At 39.3% G+C, this 20519-nt stretch overlaps 1 protein-coding gene across 2 annotated transcripts in view; it reads right to left on the reverse strand.

The window, feature by feature from the left end:
• The window catches only part of LOC149781450 (DIS3-like exonuclease 2), a 166553-nt gene that overhangs the window by 80286 nt on the left and 65748 nt on the right, over positions 1-20519 (reverse strand). For both annotated transcript variants that reach the window (XM_089935532.1, XM_089935533.1), the window contains exons 10-11: positions 20250-20397; positions 19476-19563 (exon numbers count right to left, since the gene is read on the reverse strand). In XM_089935532.1, coding sequence (XP_089791658.1) covers positions 19476-19563; positions 20250-20397 — 236 coding nt within the window. The remainder of the gene's footprint in view (positions 1-19475; positions 19564-20249; positions 20398-20519) is intronic.

Here is a 20519-nt window from a genome sequence, read left to right on the forward strand (position 1 = left end):
GCCATCTTACTCTGTTCTAGAAGTAGAAGAAGTTCCGGAAGAAAGCAGAGATGTACTTGAAGAACTAGGGTTGCTATCTTCTGAAGGACCCGAAAAAAACGGAGATGGTCTAAAAACAGGAAGCGGTTTTATTGCCTGCCCTAACAATATCATCGATGATGTATCTCGGTTGGAAGTTCTCATCGGAGGAAAACGTGCCGGAAACAACTCTCCCGAAATCATAAATGAAGCCGCAAGTATCTGTCAGAGACTATTTCAGCGTGGTATAATGGATATCAGCATTTATCGCGAACTTATTAACGAGCTCGTAGACGGTTATTACAGTGACTAATAATTTTAGTTAGAGAAACAACAATTAAATAAAATGATAATACTCGATTCTTTTCATAGACCAAGAAGGGTCAACGTGGTTAACTCAAGATTACCAGTATACGAGGTTACTTACGGAGATGGATTTGGTAATGTTGTCAGAGATTTAGTCACAAGAATTGCACCAAAAGCTGGACCGTTAGTAAAACAATTTGCGATGAAAGCTGTTGATGTTGTTAACCCTTTACCTCATAGAGCATTGTGACAAAGTGCAGCTCGCTGTACATAGAACACAGGTTACCTAGTCGACCGCATACGCATAGCTTGCCTGTGAACTATTAAGCAATGTAGTGTATGTTACGTTTAACAGCAATTTTAACCATTTTACATTTTTGGTACACATCTATTACATGTGGAACAATTTAAGAGTAAAGTCCGATTGTTACAGCTGTGTAATTATTTATCACGGAAGAATTTGTTATGTGCTTTAAAATCTGGAGAGAATTCGTTCACCGTCATATCAGTGAGGCCGTGTGACCAACCGTAGAGCTGCCATTTCTCATACTCGAAATTTACAAGTTTTTCATCTGTGTCTACATCACTAAGTCACCTAAATTTGATAATTTATAAAAACTAATTGCAGCCTATATCAATATCAGAGCCTTTACCTAGGTTATTGAATCTTTCATAGTTGTGATTCTAATCATGAAAACTTCGTAAGTACTGAATGAAATCCGCGACCGCCATTTTGGAGAGTGGAGATTACGACCCAGTTACTTTAAATAGCAGATATCGACCAGTACATAAACAGTGACCACGTGATCTGACGTAATTGTCATTCACAGAAATGAATGTAGTATCTAATAAGGGGTTTTCCCCGAAGGTGGCGCTACGAAAACCGGCTTAAAATGGCCGTTGTTTACAGCAGACGTAAAAAGGCGCTTCTATGGGACTTTTGTAGAAGCGTCAATAGTCGCTTCTATGCGACTTTTGTAAAGGCGTCCAAAGACGGTTGTATGAGGTAAAGGGTTAAGGATAAAGCTCTTGGCGCCATTGGCAATCTTGCCGGACAAGCATTTCAATCAATCAAGGACAGAATATCACGGCTAATACGAGGAAAACCGCATGTGGTTCAACCACCAGTAAAACTACCATCTACTGAAGCTATGCCGGCAAATGTCAGCAAAGTAGTAAATAGCGCTGTAAATCAGAAATTAGCTGAGCTCGCAACAACAGGAATTACCTCCAAGGCGTTGCAAGATAGTGTAACCGCTAATTTGATAGCTGGTAGTGGCTTCCGACGACGATAACATTTTTTATTTAGACCATTGTATTTATAATAAAATGTTTGTGCGTGAAACCAACGCCGCGTTTAATATGTTCAGAGAAGTAAAGAGAGATGATTCTGTGCGTGATTTTCAATATTATTCTTATGATGCACGTGATGCTAATCAACCCGGCCGAACTGAACTGCAAGTTCAGGATACAAGTAGATATTTCTTGCCCGCTGAGGCTTTCATAGAAGTCGAAGGTAAACTTACAAAAAATAATAACACCATTTATGACGCAGCTGATAAAGTTGGTTTTGTCAACAACGGCATCATGGCGTTATTTAAAAGCGCTATTTACATGATAGATGGGAGGGAAATTGAAACAATTCACGATAACGTCGACGTCGCTACAACAATTATCGGTTTAGCAAGATATTCAGACGATTACACTAGATCAGCTGGGCCATCAATGATGTTCGCAAAAGATATCGTTGATGCTGCTGATCAAAGTCCTTATATTGTAAGAAAACCACGGAACGGTCTTGGAGCCGCTGATGCCGACGTTGAAGATTTATCATTTCCAAACCCGAATTATAATCTAGGATTTGCAACACGTAAATCAATGTTAAACGACGACGGAAATTTCTCGTGTGTGATACCGTTATCTCACATATTTGGATTCTGCAGAGATGTTCACAAGGTCATATTTGGTGCCAAACACACAGTTGTACTTGTTCGAAAACCCGATAGTGACGATGCTATCTGGTGAGATAATACTGTTGCTGACGCTGGTAAAGTAACATTGACCAAATTGTCGTTGTGGATGCCAGTGTTATCTCCGTCAATCATCGAAGAAGAGAAGTTACTTTCTTTCATGAACGCAGGTGGTAAGTCACTGTTATTCTGGAAAACGACAACCACAGACACTCTTCAAAGTAATGCTACTAGGTTATTCACATGGCATATATCATCGCAACAGGGAGTATTAGCACCACGACATATTTTTATCGCACTTCAGAATGTTAATAGATTAAACAGTCAGGAAAGAAATCCGATGGTATTTGATACGCTTGGAGTCAAAGAAGTCTCATTAAGAATAAACGGACATCAAGAACCGTCTGAGGATATATTAATAGATTACGACAAGAATCAAGTCGCACGTGCGTATCATCGTTTGATGTCATTTATGGGACGCGATCTCAACGTGGATACCGGTCTGCAAATATCACAAAAGGATTTTACAACAAAATATCCGATTTATTACTTCTCGCTGGAACATCTTGATCTGGTTAAACAATCCGTGGTAGATTTGCATTTTCGAGCTCGTATAGGTGTTACACCTGCAGCCGGTTTCAGAGCTATCGTGGTTATATTATCCAATAAAGCAATGCTGCTTGAAGGTGCTGGCGGCAGAATGAGAGTCATCGATGCTCCCGTGGAAAACATGTAGTTTTCGAAAACATGTCAATTAGATCAATCTCTGATAAATAAAATGTCATATCATCACGCTAATGTCGCTCTGACCCCTGGTCAGATCAACAAACTGAAATCCAAGCAAGCATCAGCGTCAGGAACTTCAATAACACTTAAACACGGGCAACTTAGTGGTGGTCAAAATAAGTTATCGGTTACTCAAACACAGCTTAATCAAATCAATCGCGCAAGAGCATCAGGAAGAGGAATCAGACTTGATTTTACTGCCACAGCTGTCCGCGACATGACTAAATCCGGCGGAATCTTTCCCTTTCTCGCAGCGATACCAGCGCTGATTGCCGCAGCAGCACCAGCTGTAGCAAAAGTCGCAGCGCTAGGAGCTGTTGGAACCGCAGCAGGAATGGCCCTTAAGAAAGCAACCGGAAACGGATATAACAAACGAGGAGGAAATATAAAACAAATGATAGCACCACTCCTAGCGGGACCATTGCTTGCTGCTAGAGCATTTCAACAATCTAGTATCCCAACATCTAGAAATTTTGGACCAGCTCTAGCAAGTAAAGTAAAAGCAGCAGCAGCATCAGCTCTAGCAAGAGCATTAGCGTCAAGACAACTACAAACAGGATCAGGTTATAAAAAAACAGGCCGTGGTCTCAGACTCCCAGGAACTCCCGCGTCATGGTACCCAAAAAGATTTTAAAAACGCTTCCAGCAAGCAATTTTGATTTACTTGATGCTGTCGCGCAGTTACGTATAAAAAATTTCAGAGGTGTATTTATGCGAGATGAATTACCAGCACGACCGAATAGCACAGAAACAGGTATTATTAATCTCGAGAACAAGGAAGGTCCTGGAACTCATTGGGTTGCTTACGCGATCGATCCACGTGGAATTATCTATTTCGATTCGTACGGGCTAGCACCGCCAGTAGAGTTTTTCAGGTACGTTCAAAGATTTTCCAACATTCCAGTTTGGCAGTCAACGTTACCAACACAAACACTAACCGATCCTCCGATATGCGGCCGTGAAGTATTAAATGTTCTTGATGCGATCTCAAAATCAGCGAGTCCTCCTCACAAAGTCGTGCATGAATACACGCTGAAATCACATCTGTGATTTCCAAATTTAAACAACTCTGTAACTGATAATGGTTGATATTTACAGAAGATCACGCAGACCCAAGGAAAGCAAAGAAGATATCGATTTATCGAAGTATGCGACCAAAGATGAAATTGATTATCTTTTAACGTTAACCGGGATAGATCCAGATGAGGTTGTTATTTTTCAGGACAGGCACGGCAAACTAAAAACCAGTAACATTAAGTGGAATGACATAATTCGCAGGGTTATTGGAGCTGTCACGGACAACATCATTGTATTCACTGACAGCGGCAGAATCAGAGATTCATCGATATCAATCGCGGCGCTTCGAGATGATGCACAGAATGCTGCAGAAAGACGTGTAGCAAAGACCGGTGATACAATGACAGGTGAACTCAGCATGAACGGTAACAAAATAACTGTGTTAGCGGGTCCGGAAGCCCCCGAAGATGCCACCAACAAAAAATATGTAGACACCATTGACGGTAAACTAGCCACGTTGCGGGCAGAGTATGATGTTCACGTGGGCTCGTTTACAAGACTTCGAAGAAACTTCGCAAAAGATGATGAGTCCATTGATAAGTTCTTTGGGGCTCCTCCAGTCATCGACATGAAACTTTCTGAAATCAAGACCGACATTAACACGATCAAACAAACACAGCAAAACATCGTAGCGGGTATTCCTGATATCGTTAACAAAACCAATCTGATTAAAGTCCCCACTGGAATTACGCCGGGGCATATCATCAACATCGTATTCACGGTATCATCGGGATTTGCAACATGGTCCCGACAAAATAATACTATCAAATATACAGCAACAGCCACTGGCGTGTACAGGTTGTCTGTGTTTTCCGCCGCTAAGTTTGAAATATTTACAACATATCCCTGGAGACATTCCACCGACAGGTTTTCTGGGGTTGTAACTGTAATATTAAACAGCGGAACCGAAGAAATATTTATACTTGAAGCCGCAGACAAGAAATTAACCGCAACATCTTACTGGTGGTGTTTGGAATTCGTCGCAGAAACACCTCAATTGGTTACCGCGTAATTGAAAATCACCAGTGATTTTGAATAGCAAAAATGAAATCAGCATCAACGACAACATTAGATGCTCAACAATACTGGTATGATCAGGTACGCGAATGGCAATCTGAGTTAAAAACTGTCATCAACAAGTACCAGTCAAAGGTAAAAAAATACCGTAGACGCGTTACCGTGTTAGATGTGTTAGTTTATTCGGTATCTGCCGTGGTAGCATCTACCGGTGTTGTGCTATCAGCGGTAACTCCGGTGACCGCAGTAATCGCCGCCACGATCTGTGTTTCCATGGCAACTACAATTGCAGGAGTTTTCGGGATCATCGCAAAAAAAATATCATGCACAAACACAAAATTACACAACTACATGATAGCGTTAAATGCAGCACGGCCGCGTACAAGAAACTGTCATCGCTGATATCATCCAGCCTTGACGATACAACAATATCAGATTCTGAGTTTAAACTGATGTCAGACACATATAATTTCAATTCCAATTTGAAAACTAAACAAATAAATAGCAATCATGTCAACACCGAACGAATTACTTCAGCTGGTAGTGTCAAATACAACTCCAGTAAGGACCACAATGATATCAATATCCTCGATGCAACCAGAATTTAATGTTAATTTTCCAACTGCAATTCCAGTTACCAAAATAGCGCTGGCACAATTACGAGTATATCACAGCAGGCCCAACATCAGGTCAACATCATTTCAAGGACAGTTGCCAGATAATTCATTTGTATTTTCGTATCAGAATAAATCTGACGGCACACCAGATTGGGACGTCATTTTGTTACCAACAGGGTCTTATCAGATAGAAGAAATCAACAAAGAAATACAGCGTCAAATAAAACGTATCACCGGAAAAGAAGCAAAAATATCAATCACCGCACACGAGCCAACGCTGTCCACGGTCATTGAAATCTCAACACTGGGTTACGCCGTTGATATCTATAACAGTTCAATCAGAACCGTGTTGGGATGGCCTGAAAAACCACCACCGACACCACCGATACCACCTGCACCCAAAAAGTCTGATTACATGACTGACGCGCAGTCATATCACGGAATTACACCGCTATACAAAAACCTCCTGGATGAACTAAAAGGGAGACATACTGTGATTGGTAGCCAGGTTTCCACCACTGAAGATGGCACTGATATTGTGTGGCATTTTTTTCACCCAGCACTCCCCCCAGGGACTGGATTTATTATTCGTCGAAACGAAATTATTAGATATTTTAAGCATACTGACATGTTGTACTATGCGCAACTAGATATTCTACGGCAACACTTCCGAATACATCTTTCCGATGTAACAGGTTCACGTAGCGGAACTATTAAACAAATTGAGATATTAAATCAGATTGCCACCGACGTGAAATATCTTAACCAGCGAATGATTCAGGTAGTAATTGATAGTAGCCCCCGTGATAAACAACTATTTCTCAATAAGTACTCGTTGACCGAAGCTGAGCTACCGAATTATAAATTTCCAGGATACGTCTCCCCGGCCACGCTACGAAAACACGTCACTGATATCGTCGATGAATACTTCGATGACATACTTGAACAGCACAAGCGAACACTACCAGAACCTGCTATCTTAACCCACAATAATTCCACCAGCGGTGATGGCAGACATATTTCTCCTGGGATTGTAAATATCACTGATGTCGTCGTGGTCAATCTTGTATGTGACGTAATCGATGGCAGTTACAGCGTAACCACGACAACATCGAATCAGGCCCAGCAAGGGTTTATACTGTATTCATTTACTCCTAGAGAACCACCTGGATTTTTGATTGTGCAAGAACCAATTAATCCTGTATTCCTGCGGTGTCATAACCCGTGGCTGACAAGGATAAATTTTAAAGTCACTGACCAACAGGGTAGACTTTTAGACTTGCGTGGGGAGACTATCAGTGTAAACCTGCTGGTGAAATCTTTCAATTAGCGATATCATATCATAATAATGTCACTGAAATCCTTGAATTACGACAACGATTCTGATTCAGTCAGTGATTCAGACAGCGTTGAAACACAAATTGATTCTGATAGTGATTTCGCTGTCAGTGATTGTGAATCACTCTGTGATTCCGACAGTGATTCACAATCACAAAGCGATTCCGATGATAGCCCGGTGGGAAACGCCAGCGTTGGAAACGCCATTACCATCAGCGACAGCACCGTCGTGATAAATTATATTACATAAAAAAATACATATAATGACTTACCAGCATGTTCGCGTGCATGTATATGACCGAAAAGAATTTGCCGATGCAATCAGAGCCGCATTTGCTGCACCATTTCATCATCGGCTAGGACAAACCCGGATACGGTGTCGTCGCGACGGCAACGATGTCATGTTGCTGAGTCCTGACGATGTAGCACGGTTGCGTGACCACGATTACATTTACGTGTTCTTCAGCGATGATGAAATTTTAAATTATGCACATTCATGTTTGACACGACCGCAGCTGGATGAAGTTCTTGCAGGCGGAGAGATTCCTAAATATCACAATTAGACATAAGTATAACATATAATGAAAAGAGCACATCCAGTACACGTTGAAGATAAACAAGCTTTCATTGATGCAGTTCGCCGTGCATGCGTCAGCGATGACAAACATGTATGTGTACGTGTAACTGTTGGCGACGACGTAACAATGCTGCTGACAGATACAGATCTGTGGTATCTTCGCCGACAAGGATATCATTTCGCGATGTTGTCGCGGAAAGATGCCATTGACGTATGTTCAACAAATAATATAACAATTAAACAAAACACAAGCATATAATGAGATTCTCTTACATTGATGGATTTCCATGCGATAGTTGTGATGGCTGTATATCAGTGATTTCTCTGAAACATAAATCAGTGTTTGACAAGCTCAGATATGATTACGATTCTGACTCGCCGTCGTCGATGTTAACCAGGTTAGATCCAAAACGCGGCGGTATATTCGATGATGGTCCTTGTTGCATGTGCGAATACGACGACGATGAAAATTTATTCATTTTCTTCAGAATCACGTATAGGTGTGATTGGAGCGGCATCGCAGATTATCAAGAGTGTTATCGATGCGAAGAACTTGAAATTCCTCAGCCGCGTTATGCCACTGACGCACTTAAATACATTGATAAAATCATGCAGATCATGATGCGTATTTGACAGCTCGTTGTCCAGGAAGACAAAGTTTTGGAAGTTGTGTATCCAGCGCTACCTTGCTGTGTTTTTTCTTTTTCCGTTTCGCGAGATCAGCCTGCGCTGCTTCGTTATCAGATTTCAACGCGTTGAGCTTCAACGTAAGGTCGGCGTTGCGCTGTTGTTCACGCGTAAATTGATCTTCAATCGCCGCTCTGTTTTTTTTAGCTGTTGAATCGTTTTTTCGAGGTGCATGGTTACTCCTAATTGGAAACATTTTGCATCCATGGATGCTATCTGCGCAGTTAATTTCGTTATTGTTTCCCGGGACTGCACGTCATCGATGACGAGCTTGTTATAGGCGTCGTTCAACTGTTGTTGTTGTTGTTGCAGACGTCGACATTTTTCTTCTGTGGCATCTCGCTGACGTGTCAACGATGCTATCTCGGGATTGGGTTTCGTTGATATCTTTGGTATGATAGAATCAGGATCGGCCTGTTTCCATATCTGGTACATTCTGTTGTATCCGATGTGGAACTGCTTTGCAAGTTCAGCGATCGGAGTAACATTTCGTTGAAGTTGAATTTGTTCGATCTGCGTCGGCGACAGAGTGATCTTCATTATTTTATTTCCGGGAAAATAATTTCCCGATAATAATTACCGCGATAATTTTTTACGTCGCTGAAAAATGGCATGAAAAAAAAATATTTCGATGAAAAACACTGACTTTCGTCGAAGTAATCGTTATCCAATAATTGTTATCGGGAAATTGTTATCCGATAATTATTATCGGGAAATTGTTACTGGTAATAATTAATTATCGGATAATTAATTATCGAGAAGCAGTTTATCGAGCTGTTCAGAAAGAGTCTTTGACATTTTTTCCTGTTCAAATATTTTACCGACTTCATCAAGAATTTTCTTTATCGTGCGAGCTATTGGCACGAACAACGCAATGTTGTCTCGGTGCTGATAAACAATTTTAGTCCTAAGTTCTTCATTGAGAATTTTCATTATCCGGTATTCATTATTGTGAGTTCGATAACCTTGTGCACGAGCATCAATGACTTTGCCGTATTCGTTGTTCAGCCATGTTGAGCTGAAAATTTCACTTGATGTGGTAAATTTTTTAAGTAAATCAAGTTCCGCAGACAACAGCGCAATGGTTTCGTTGTTCATATACTTATATGTTTTTTGTTTCTAATTCATTGTCACTTAAGCAAAAATCAGTGGGAGATGTTTCAGCGAGTCTATTGGTTCGTGCAAGATATTGTTGTTCGGTCAGTGTGGTGCCATTCTTGCGTCGATAATACCTGGCAAGTTCACGAAATCTCTTACCGCCACAATCTGAACATATTTTTGTTTTTCCACGGATTGCAATACCGCATACCATACAAGTAACTCCACTGTTGGATCCTCGCTTGAAATTTTGATTATGAGATGCACAATATTCATTGATGCATCTTCGCTGGCAACATTGTTTAGTCCCTGTGATTCTCCACTTGCAATAGTTTTCAGGCATATATTTAATTTGTTTTTTTTAATTAAACATATTTGTCCTAATGTTATATATGGAAGAATTTGACAGATTGTCATCGATAAGACCAGCCGGGGGAAGATTTGATTTTGATAGATTAACCGCCGATGCGCAACGAAAGGATTTAACAACGCTGAATAGCATCATCGGACGCGCGAAACAGGAATTTCGTGATGATGGTGCAAGTCACGTATTCTCGACGTATAAAATTATCCGTAAGAGTTCCGAAGATATCTTTGAAGATCTTTTCGGGGGGAATGTCATCGACGGCACAATGACCGATGCACGCGCGGGCAACATTGTTAAATATCTTGATGATAAAAATATTATATTCTGATAAAATTTATCGTCGGTGTCGTCGATGAAACCGGCGAAGATACATGGATTATCCGTGATAAACGTGATCCTGTCCTTGCCAACGGAAAAACAGTTTTGTTAAGTCGTAATTGCAGACCAGGAATGCTCGTTGGAATTGATATTCCATATTATGCCAGAGCGTATCCTGTAACTGCAGTTGTTTACGGAATATATCCTGTAAAAAAAACAAAAATTGATAAACTTGCCCCGATGCGAATGACTGCGTCGACGTTGAATTGTGTAGCCGAACGAGTGACAGAACATTTCAGCAACGCAATGCGAGGCAACGGTTTAACGCCGTCGAGAAAATCCAAGATAACAGCATGGGCTAATCGAGTCAGAGATAGCGGAGCATCAATAGCGGATGTTGCTGCGTTAGAAGGTTCATTGAGATTTCCTATAACGGTAAAATCGCTGACCGGAGAAGAATTATACAAATCAAAATACAACTGTCGTGGATCACCAATAACAATTATTGATCATAACAGTCATGCTTGGACTGAATCAGTTAGGATATTTCCGCGAGACCGTGTTGTGAGATATTATCACGGAAACATATTTGATCGTATCTATGAAGCGAGCAAAACCGATCCTGTGTCGGTATGGTTGTTTAAAAGTAATGAAGATTCCGAGTATGATCAGTTTGTGAGACCCAACGGAGAAGTATACCGAACTGAGTCGTTACAACACGAAATGAAAACACTCGCGGAAAAATATTCAGTTTCATCTGATGAGTTTTTCATCGATCAGTTGCTGACGCGCTGTTTTACTGTTCCAAGTGTTGCTGCTCACATAGCCAGGAACGAAATTCATGGAAACCAACTCGCGGTAATTTCCTCGAGGATATCGAGCTGAGCTGTGTTGAATATGGTCATGGCGGGTTGTGGAATACCGAGTATGATCACCGCGATATGATATCCGTGGATATGATTGCGTGTTACCCGGGAAGCTTTCTCGGGTACGGCGAATGTACTAAATATTTTACTAGATTTGGACATCCGACCAACTTGATGACAAGAGTATCCGTTGACGGACCGCTACCTGATTTTGACTTGACTGGATTCGCCCGGGTGACATCATTTCGATTTGCTGAGAATTTGCATCCAATCAATTATGTATGGTTCGGTAGACATTTCGCAGAGAAGCAATGGGTTCCCATGGTGTTGCTGCGATACATGCTTGACAGCGGCGTGCTAACATCGCTGATGGTCAGCGAAGCAATTATATGTTACAGTCGTCAAACTGAAGTTTGGTTACCAACACCAACTGTTGTTACTGAAAAAGAAGTTATCGAAAGATGGACTCGAGAATGTCCAGAAATCCCCATGGATGTTATCATCGCGGGAGCTCCTGAAATGCTTAAGATTTACCTTAAAAACAGTGAAAGTGTAGCGAAGGATCATGGATGAAAATTAATAGGGAAATTTACTCAAGGAGGAGCGTATGATCACAAAATACATCACAATAGATTAATTTTCGATGATGCCGAATTGAATTTTATAATAGCTGACGCCACCGCAAGAGATGTATTTTGTCACCGCGAAGATGCGTTGTTGTCGAACGGAAAAAAATTAGGCACGGTTGTTAGTTACCTTGATGGAGAATCATGTCAGTACACACATTTGAGATCTTCAATGCTGTCTTATGTTTCTATAAATTTGTTGTCGATGATAAATAGATTTCCTGATACCGCAATGAGAGTTGCAACAGATTCATTTTACATAAATAACAAATACTTACCGCTGGTGAATAGCATCGTAACGGAATCTTCATGGGGATGCTGGAGAGTAAAAAATGAAACATTACACGGATATTGTGAATCAGCTGATGTTGAAATTAAAGATGATTATCGTGAATCAACAATGACTGAAATATCTTCTAACAAGTTGCTACCATCTGTGTATGATCCTGTTGCCAGACACAGAACTGTTTATCTAAACGGGCCAGGTGGTTGTGGTAAGACAACTCGAGTAATTGAGTTATTTCGAAATTCTAACGCCCACACATAGACTTGCCAGGGAGATGAAACAACGCGGAGTTAATTCTTGTACATATCAAAGTTTTTTCAAATACAGCGGAGGTACATGGACTCCTGAACGAATGGGCACAAAGTATATTCCCGCAAATATCCTGTGGGATGAAATAGACACTGTACCGTTGGATACGCTAAAGCAGTTTCTTGAATGGTTGATGACGAAGAATACTGCAGTTATTATGTGCGGCGATCATGGCCAACCACCGCCGTTTACAGGTGAATCTCCGCATGATTGGTTGATGAATTTTGTTGATTATTACGAAGAAATACATGACGATGTTAGAGCACTTGATGAAAATTTAAAGATGTTTAAAAAGCTGATTAGGCTGCAGAATAATAAAATTCAATGCATAGTTATGCGTAAGGTAATCCCTGAGACGTCCTTGAGAGACTTCTGGGAAAAATGGAACCCAAGTGATCTCATAGTGACAAGTAGAAAAATAGTCAGAGACACACTTCAGCGGCAATTATTTCAACTGCATCAAGAAAAATTCCCAACGTTGCCGGTACCGTTGTGTTATAGACCAGATGATACACGATTGCAAAATATCGATGTTGATATTCCAGGAAAATCAACGAAGCAGCAGTTAGTGTTGAATGATGTTGTGTTAGTTGATGTTGATGTTGTCGATGCTGCACTGCGCATGAATAAATCCCCATGGATGTTAGGATATGCTATGACAATTCACTCCGCGCAGAATTTAACCATCGAAAACACAAAAGTCTGGATTGTTGATGATCGCATCGAGTGGTCAAATTTAGTTTACTTAGCTGTGTCAAGAGTGCGAAGAATGTATCAACTGCAGCGAATTGTATTAGATACGTCAACGACATCAGCCGTTGATGAGTCAACGACGAATGACACGATAAGAAAAAATTAACCGATTGCAAACACTGCGACAAAAAAAATAATCGGGAATTTGATCAAGGTTTGGATGTTGAATTTATTATTACGCTGCGACAACAACAAAGTAATCACTGCGTGAATTGCAATTGTGTAATGTTATGGCGATATTTGAAAAATGACCCAAGACAGTTTACGTTAGACAGAAAAAATAGCAAACTTGGCCACACACGTGAAAATATCATGTTGACCTGTCTTGAGTGTAATAGACGCAGAGGCGCCGCTGCAGCTTTTTAAGTGTGGATCACTTCAGTGATTTTGGTGGTAACTGTGTATCATCGGGAATCACCTGAAGTTGCTCGCGTGTAAATCCACGTTGAGGAGCAGTCGAATCCAATCTGTAGATTGCTGGTCTGCCAGTGGATCTTGTCACAGTGGATATGCTATGTGTGGTAACACTCCAAATGGGCTCAGTCGCTCTTCGTTTACCACCTTCAAGTTCGCCTGGTTCGTATAAATATCTAACTGTGACATTACCCAACACTGGCTGTGTTGAAATATTATTTCGTTGTATTTGTATATATTTTTTTGTGATCGCGATGGCAGGTTTCATGTTGGTGGCTCGGGTGATCTCGCTATTTAGCGCAGTTATCACGCTTGGTAATCTTGCAACCCATTCGCGCGATCTTGCATCTTGAATAAATTCTTTCGCGTATTGATATCCAAATAATCTTTCGTGGAGTGTTCGATTAAATCTCTCAACGATTGCCTGATCACGATGAATTTCAGTATGTCCTCGTCGTATGGTAACATTTGTTGCTTCATCAGCGATAATACTGCACCTTGAAATTCTTTGCTAGGATCAACTTGTAGCAGATGTGGCCATCGCAGAGGTCCTCGCTGATAAATTCGTTTAAACGCATCGGCTACTTCAGATGCTGTCTTTGTTGTCAACGGCGTTGCTTCTTTGTATCTACTTGCAACATCAACTACTGTTAACGCGTATTTATATGTTTTCCAACGAACTGTATCATGTGGCAGAAATAGTATATCAGCCTGATGAACTTCGTTGGGCACACTAACATTGAAATGTGCAAAGTTGATTTGGCTAGGCGGTGGTAAATAAATTTGCCATATTGCCTGTTTCGATAGCCAATTTTTGGCAACCTCGCTTGTCACCGACGCTGACTTGGCAAGTTTATTAACTGCTGCGTTACCTCTCCAGTATCCGCTTGGGGAATAATAAATCACCTCCATTGGAAATGCTTGCATTGTTATTAATTACTAGCGCCTAATACTAGTTTAGATTTCATTGCGGATCTTATTAACAAGTTAGCGAGTGACTCTTTAAGAGATTTATTTTTGATGGTGTTTAGCGCATGAATTAATTTCAAGTCTGCGATATGTCGTTGCTGCAAATTAGGGTTTTTATAAGCTACATCATGAACATGACAAGCTGCATCGATAGCATTTATTGGATATTCACCAGGTTTCGGTCGATTTTCGCTATCGAGTCTGATGTCAAGTCTGGTTCCAGGGCCGCAGTAGTTGTATCCGGGAAGATATTTTTCTCCGGGATACTTTGCCCAGGGAGTTCCAGGGAGTTTTCCAAGTTGGGCTGCGATGTCGCCTCCGCTAAAACCTTGCTTTTTTTTTTTAATCTAAATTTTTTTGTGCCACATCGCGCACACTTACCAGAAAGTGCTTGTCGGTTATTCTTTGTTGTAATGGTTGTTAGGTGGTTTGTTGGGGTTCGTGCCTTGCACTTCACACAATATAAATCCATAATATTATTTATTTGTATACAAATGGAAGTTACTGACTTTTCTGCGATGAAGAAAAAAGAACCAGTTAAACATGTTAGTGTGCTACCAAATTCAATCCGAATGATTATCATAGGACCATCCGGATCAGGTAAAACACAGCTGTTGTTGAATTTGATAATGAAGTGGATGAAATGGGATAAGCTATATTTGATCGCTCCATCTGCGGACGATCAGCGATGCTATGATGTGTTAAAAGATTTTAACGAGAGTGCAAAAGCAATCAGTGAGAATGATGAAAACGTAGTTGATTTTATAACTGATGTCAATGATGCACCTGGCATTGATGACATCGATGGATCAATTAACAACTTAGTTGTGTACGATGATGTGATGTTGGATAAACAAACAAACCCTGCAAGAATATTTTCCCGAGGCAGACACAAAAACACTGATGTCATTTATGTCACACAACGGTACACACAAATTCCAAAAGTGATCAGAGATAACTGTAACATTTTAGCAGTGTTCAACGGAGTTGACGTACACACGCTATGAAATATTCATCAGACTTGGTGCAGCGGAGACATGGACATAAATAGATTCAGAAATTTCTTCAGTCATGCACAGCGAAACCCACACGGATTTGTAACAATAAATTTACATGATCCTCGGACACGGTATCGTATCGGACTTGATACGTTATTTAGTTAAAAAATATTCCCCCCGGGAGCAGCAGGGAGGGCGCAAATCCACGATGGTTTCGACATGAAATCATTACCGCAATAACGTTTCCAAGATTAGATTTACATGATAAAACCTTTTATTTTAGTAAATAGACACCTTTATTGTCATATTTACTAAAATAAGGGTTTGTTTTCCAAAATAAGAGTTATTTTTGTAAAATTATTGATAGAATGGTTTTTTCACGAAAAAAACTTGTCCGATTTGCCCTCCCTGCTGCTCTCACGTATAAGCCAAATAATTTAGGAAAAAATAAAGGCCTGGAAGGAAACGGGGGGGGGGGGGGCGGCGGCAGCTTATCTGCGGGCCAATGTCTAAACTTTACAGTTTTTAGGTCTTTTTGATGACTACTGTAATGGCTGTAAATCTTGGGATAATAATTTTTCCATGACCTAAGACAAGTGCATATAAAAGAAATAACTTTCGGAGACCTGACAATTATTTTAAACTGTTATAAAGTACTATGATTGAATTTGGTATTATTTGGCATGTGCATATTTTCTGATTTCCCTAACACAAAATTAAATAAAGGTAAATATAAACTTCATAATTTGCAGGCCGCTTGAGTTTACTCGTGAGACCAGGCTGACCTATAATGTACAGTACCTACACCTAAATCCTTATTTATTCCCAAACATATTAAATGCAGATTTTGCTTTATTCATCGTTTCAACCAAATTGCATTCTTTCAGATAACATTTCAGCTAGTCCTTAATAACTGTTTCATTTATGTTGAATTGTGCACTCACGAGTTACTCATTTTCAATGATATAAGTGATCCTATAACTTAATGTAATATTTTTAAAAAAGGTTTAATTGTACAAGGCACATAACAAGCGTAATTTACATGTTCACAAAGAGTGGTAATATTAATGGCTAAAATTCCCATGAAGATCAACTAAGATCAACATCAATTATAGTTTTGTGTTTAAGCTGAACAAACGTCATAATGTTCCATACAATGGAAAGCTGGATGTTTCAGCATCTCCTATGTTGATAGTGATTTTGTCTTTTGTTTTGCGACAGCGGTACAGGCCAGTTAGTCATTAAAACCGTGAAACTGGCCTCTGTTAAGAGCGAATTTTGACCAGCAACTATACCAGTACACTGATGTGTAATTGCCTTTTACTCCATAATATTAGCATGATTACTGTAGTTTTGTAAAACGAGGTGCAAAGCATACCTATGAACTTTTCAAAAGCAAAGTAGTGAGACTGAATAAAAAAATAGAGACTGGGACCTAAAGTTGAGAGGTTTTTCATGGCATTTGTAAGGCCTTGTTTTCAATAAATATTGATCAATCGTCATGGTCAAATATGCATGAAATTCGCAAAAAGACTTGCTGTTTCTCCCTGTGACACAACATATTTTCCCCCATGAAGTGCCCTATTTTCATATTCTGGTCAGCTGTGGACAAACTGCACAATAGCTAAAGATTAGTCTTAAACAAACAAGCAAGAAAGCCAGTGCGACTAATTAAAAGTTAATCCTTATTGATGCAACTATTTTGAGAAAACGACTGGCCCTACATCGTAATTCAAAGAAACCACGTTCTACGCTATTGTGTGTTATGCAAGCACCAGGAATTGATTGGCAATTAAAGGATTCCCAATTGTGTTGACATAAAGGTACCTAAATAGGCAGCCTCATGGTACCTTACATATGGCAACTATTTTCCCCTCGTTGTATATCCAACCTTATTCTCTTATTGTCAACTCATAAAGCATTTAGTATTGTTTACTATAAAACATGTATTCTGAATTAGTTTTTTAGGACACATTTGCTGCATGGTATGTATTTTCATTCCTTCTTTCAATTTAACGACAGTAATTAACATTGGTATATATGGTATAAAAATGCCAGGTGTTCACTCGTGTACATTTCTTTTGTGGGAATAGTGCTAAAACATATGGAGCCACATCATTCGTAGTGATCATTCTTGGGACTGAAATTAATTGTGGATGATTTGATATATGTTGTGGTTTATTTTTTGTTCTGGTTTATTTTTTTATTTTTGTATTGTTGTAGAGGTAAAAAATAATCATTAATTTACATGAGTAATGTTTAAACTTAACATTCTATTTAGTGAAGAAGCAAATTCTTTCTAGTAAAGTAATTATTTTGTCACAACAATAATTCACAGGTGATACAACAGAACATGTAGGACTTTTCTTGTTTAGAAGAATGAAAATCAAAGACATAATGTAATAAATGGGAGTTTTCTGCAAAAACAGAAGATATGAAACAGGAAGGTAGACATGGATCGACCCCAAAAATCTGGAGTTTTTTTTCCCTCCCAGTGTGAAAGTTGACAGGTATGGTACAAGGTCGCTTTCATCAAAGCAAACTACAACTCAGCTTTTACAATATTATAACTTTTGAAAAAAAATTCTTAAACTTCATTATTGTATTTTGGAAATATCATTAAAGTTTAGCACAATGGTGCCCATAATTCGACTCCAAGGGATGTACTTAATTCAGCGCATAATCAAACCTACAATGTACATGCAGTGGCACCATTATGTAAATATGTTCATGAGACTAATTGCGAGCATTGAATCGAACCGTATTGTTGTTCAATGTGTAATACTGGAATTACATTTGAATGAGTCAGGTATTTTACAATTTCAAGGCAAAGTAAAAATGTAACTACCGGTGAACTGATATAAAATGTCCAATGCAATAATGCAAAAACAAACAATAATTGAGTCAAAAGAGGAAGGTAGTGTTACAACAACTCGTGACTGCTAAATTCTTGTCACTGTTCAATCAAATTATACACTAATCTAAATTAGGCAGAAACAATAAGAAAACAGAAAATTAAATAAATTACTTTTCAAACAAGTTTATACTTTTTCTTTTTAATAATCAACCTCAAGATAAGCATATATGTAATTTTTTTTAAATATAAGTTTGCCTAAGTAAATGCATTAAGAACTTACCTTGTGCATCTTGAGATGTCTTGGAGTTGTGGGTCTGCTTATATGCAAGCCATGCACTTTTTAGTGTTTATACCTGTTCAGTTTGGGGGATCAGCTTATATGCGAATGGGCTTATACGTGAGTATATAAGGTAGTTGATGTTTTCTACTGTATATGAAGTCATTGTCATTTTGCATTAAAAAATCACAGTAAAGACTAATATCCAAAAACAAAACTTCTTAATGAAATATCCATATAGTAGATACATTTTAAAAAAATATCCTTAAATCTGACATACAGCCAATTTTAGTTAAAAGCAAACCTAGTCCTTTGCTTTTTTTAGCACCCTCTGAGAAGAAGTAGTTTAAAAGTTTTTTCTACTTTCAGTAATGGTGGTCATATCTGAATGCAGAGGAACATCACATGTAAAAACATGAGGTGTCATTATGAACTGTTACTCTCTACCAAATTTGGTCCAGTAGTTGCTAAGAAAAAAAGATGAAAGTAGTAAATGTTCATGTACGAAAGATGGTGTACAATGCACAACTCATGATGCACACCAGACATAGGGTCATACCATTAACTTACAGGACTATTATGCCAGGTGAGTTTGTTGTTGCTGTTGCTGTAGGGTTTAACACCATTTTTCAGCACAAGATAGGATATACATGGTGGCCAGTATAACTGGCAGAGGAAGAACACTGAAAAACCCAGGGAAGAACCACCGACCCACAAGAAGCTACTGGCAGACTTTCTCAATTACCCACGTTACCCAAGCCTGAAACTCAAGCCCATGCAGACAGAGGTGAGATGGCACTGATCCAGAAAGGTAAGCGCTTTAGACCACTTGGCCACTTGGGGCCCCACCAGGTGAGGTAATAAAACCATTAATTCCCATATTTTTTAATTCACTGTATTTTCAAAAAATATTTTGTCAAAAATACAGGAGAACATGAACTTACCCTAAAGCCATTAAAGAGTTCTCTGGCCAATCTGTTATCCGTGCTATATACAGTGTGTTGGCATGGTCATTGGGCCTCTCCTTGAAGTCTGTTAAATAACAGAATAATTTGCAACAGATTTGGCAAAGCTAAAACTACAAAACAAATTAGCAATTTTTAAGATTGTTTCCCCCTCCACTTCCACCATTCTCATCGACCTCTCACTCCATGTACAGGACTCTGAATCCTTCACTGTTTTCTTCTCATTGTGAAATATCACACCAAAATAAAAATGATGATCTTCCTTCAATCAGTGTCTATGAAGTTTAGGTAACAACACAAGCCTATATTACCAATGAAAATTTGACTCTTGGTCCCCACTCATCAAGAGGTGAAACAATACACTTGTGCAATGTATATGTATGATTCAAGATACACAACCTAAGATAAAATGCATTATCAAAAAACATATGGACTTGATGGTCTTTCATCCATGTCAAGATATAAAAAATTCTTACAAACAGGTCATTTCAGACTGCTCATATACAGGACTCACCTTGTTCACCACACCCATTGTTCTGCACTGCATAAATACTTTAAAAAAGTTTATTACCAATTTCATCTCTTCACTTAAACTTGGAAGAAAGCCAGGCGTTATCTTCGAAATAGAAGAAGTACATTTATCATACACATTATAAGGTAAAATCTGAATCTGCAGAGAAACTCTGACAAGGTGAGTTGAACCGGAGCCAGGTTTTATGGGCTGTCCTATCACTGTGTAAAATCAATGAATACCTGGGGGGCAATCAGACATGGGCAACAGAATCCTAGGCAAGCGGTGATCAATAGGGCTGAACAAAGCCCTGTCTGGGTTCTTGTCTGGAAGGGGACGAATATGCCCTGTACAGGCACGGGTGTGCTTTTTTTCAATAATGGCCACAACCTGCCAAGAGAATAATTGTTAATCCATTGTTCACACCTAATCATATTTTTTTGTATTCTGTGCATTAATGTTGCAGCTTACAGTGACTTTTTTGTTGTTATTGTCATCATATCAACAGGCTT

This window comes from Sinohyriopsis cumingii, chromosome 15 (genome assembly GCF_028554795.1).
Source record: "Sinohyriopsis cumingii isolate HCF-2022 chromosome 15, ASM2855479v2, whole genome shotgun sequence".
In the NCBI taxonomy this organism is placed as follows: Eukaryota; Metazoa; Mollusca; class Bivalvia; order Unionida; family Unionidae; genus Sinohyriopsis; species Sinohyriopsis cumingii.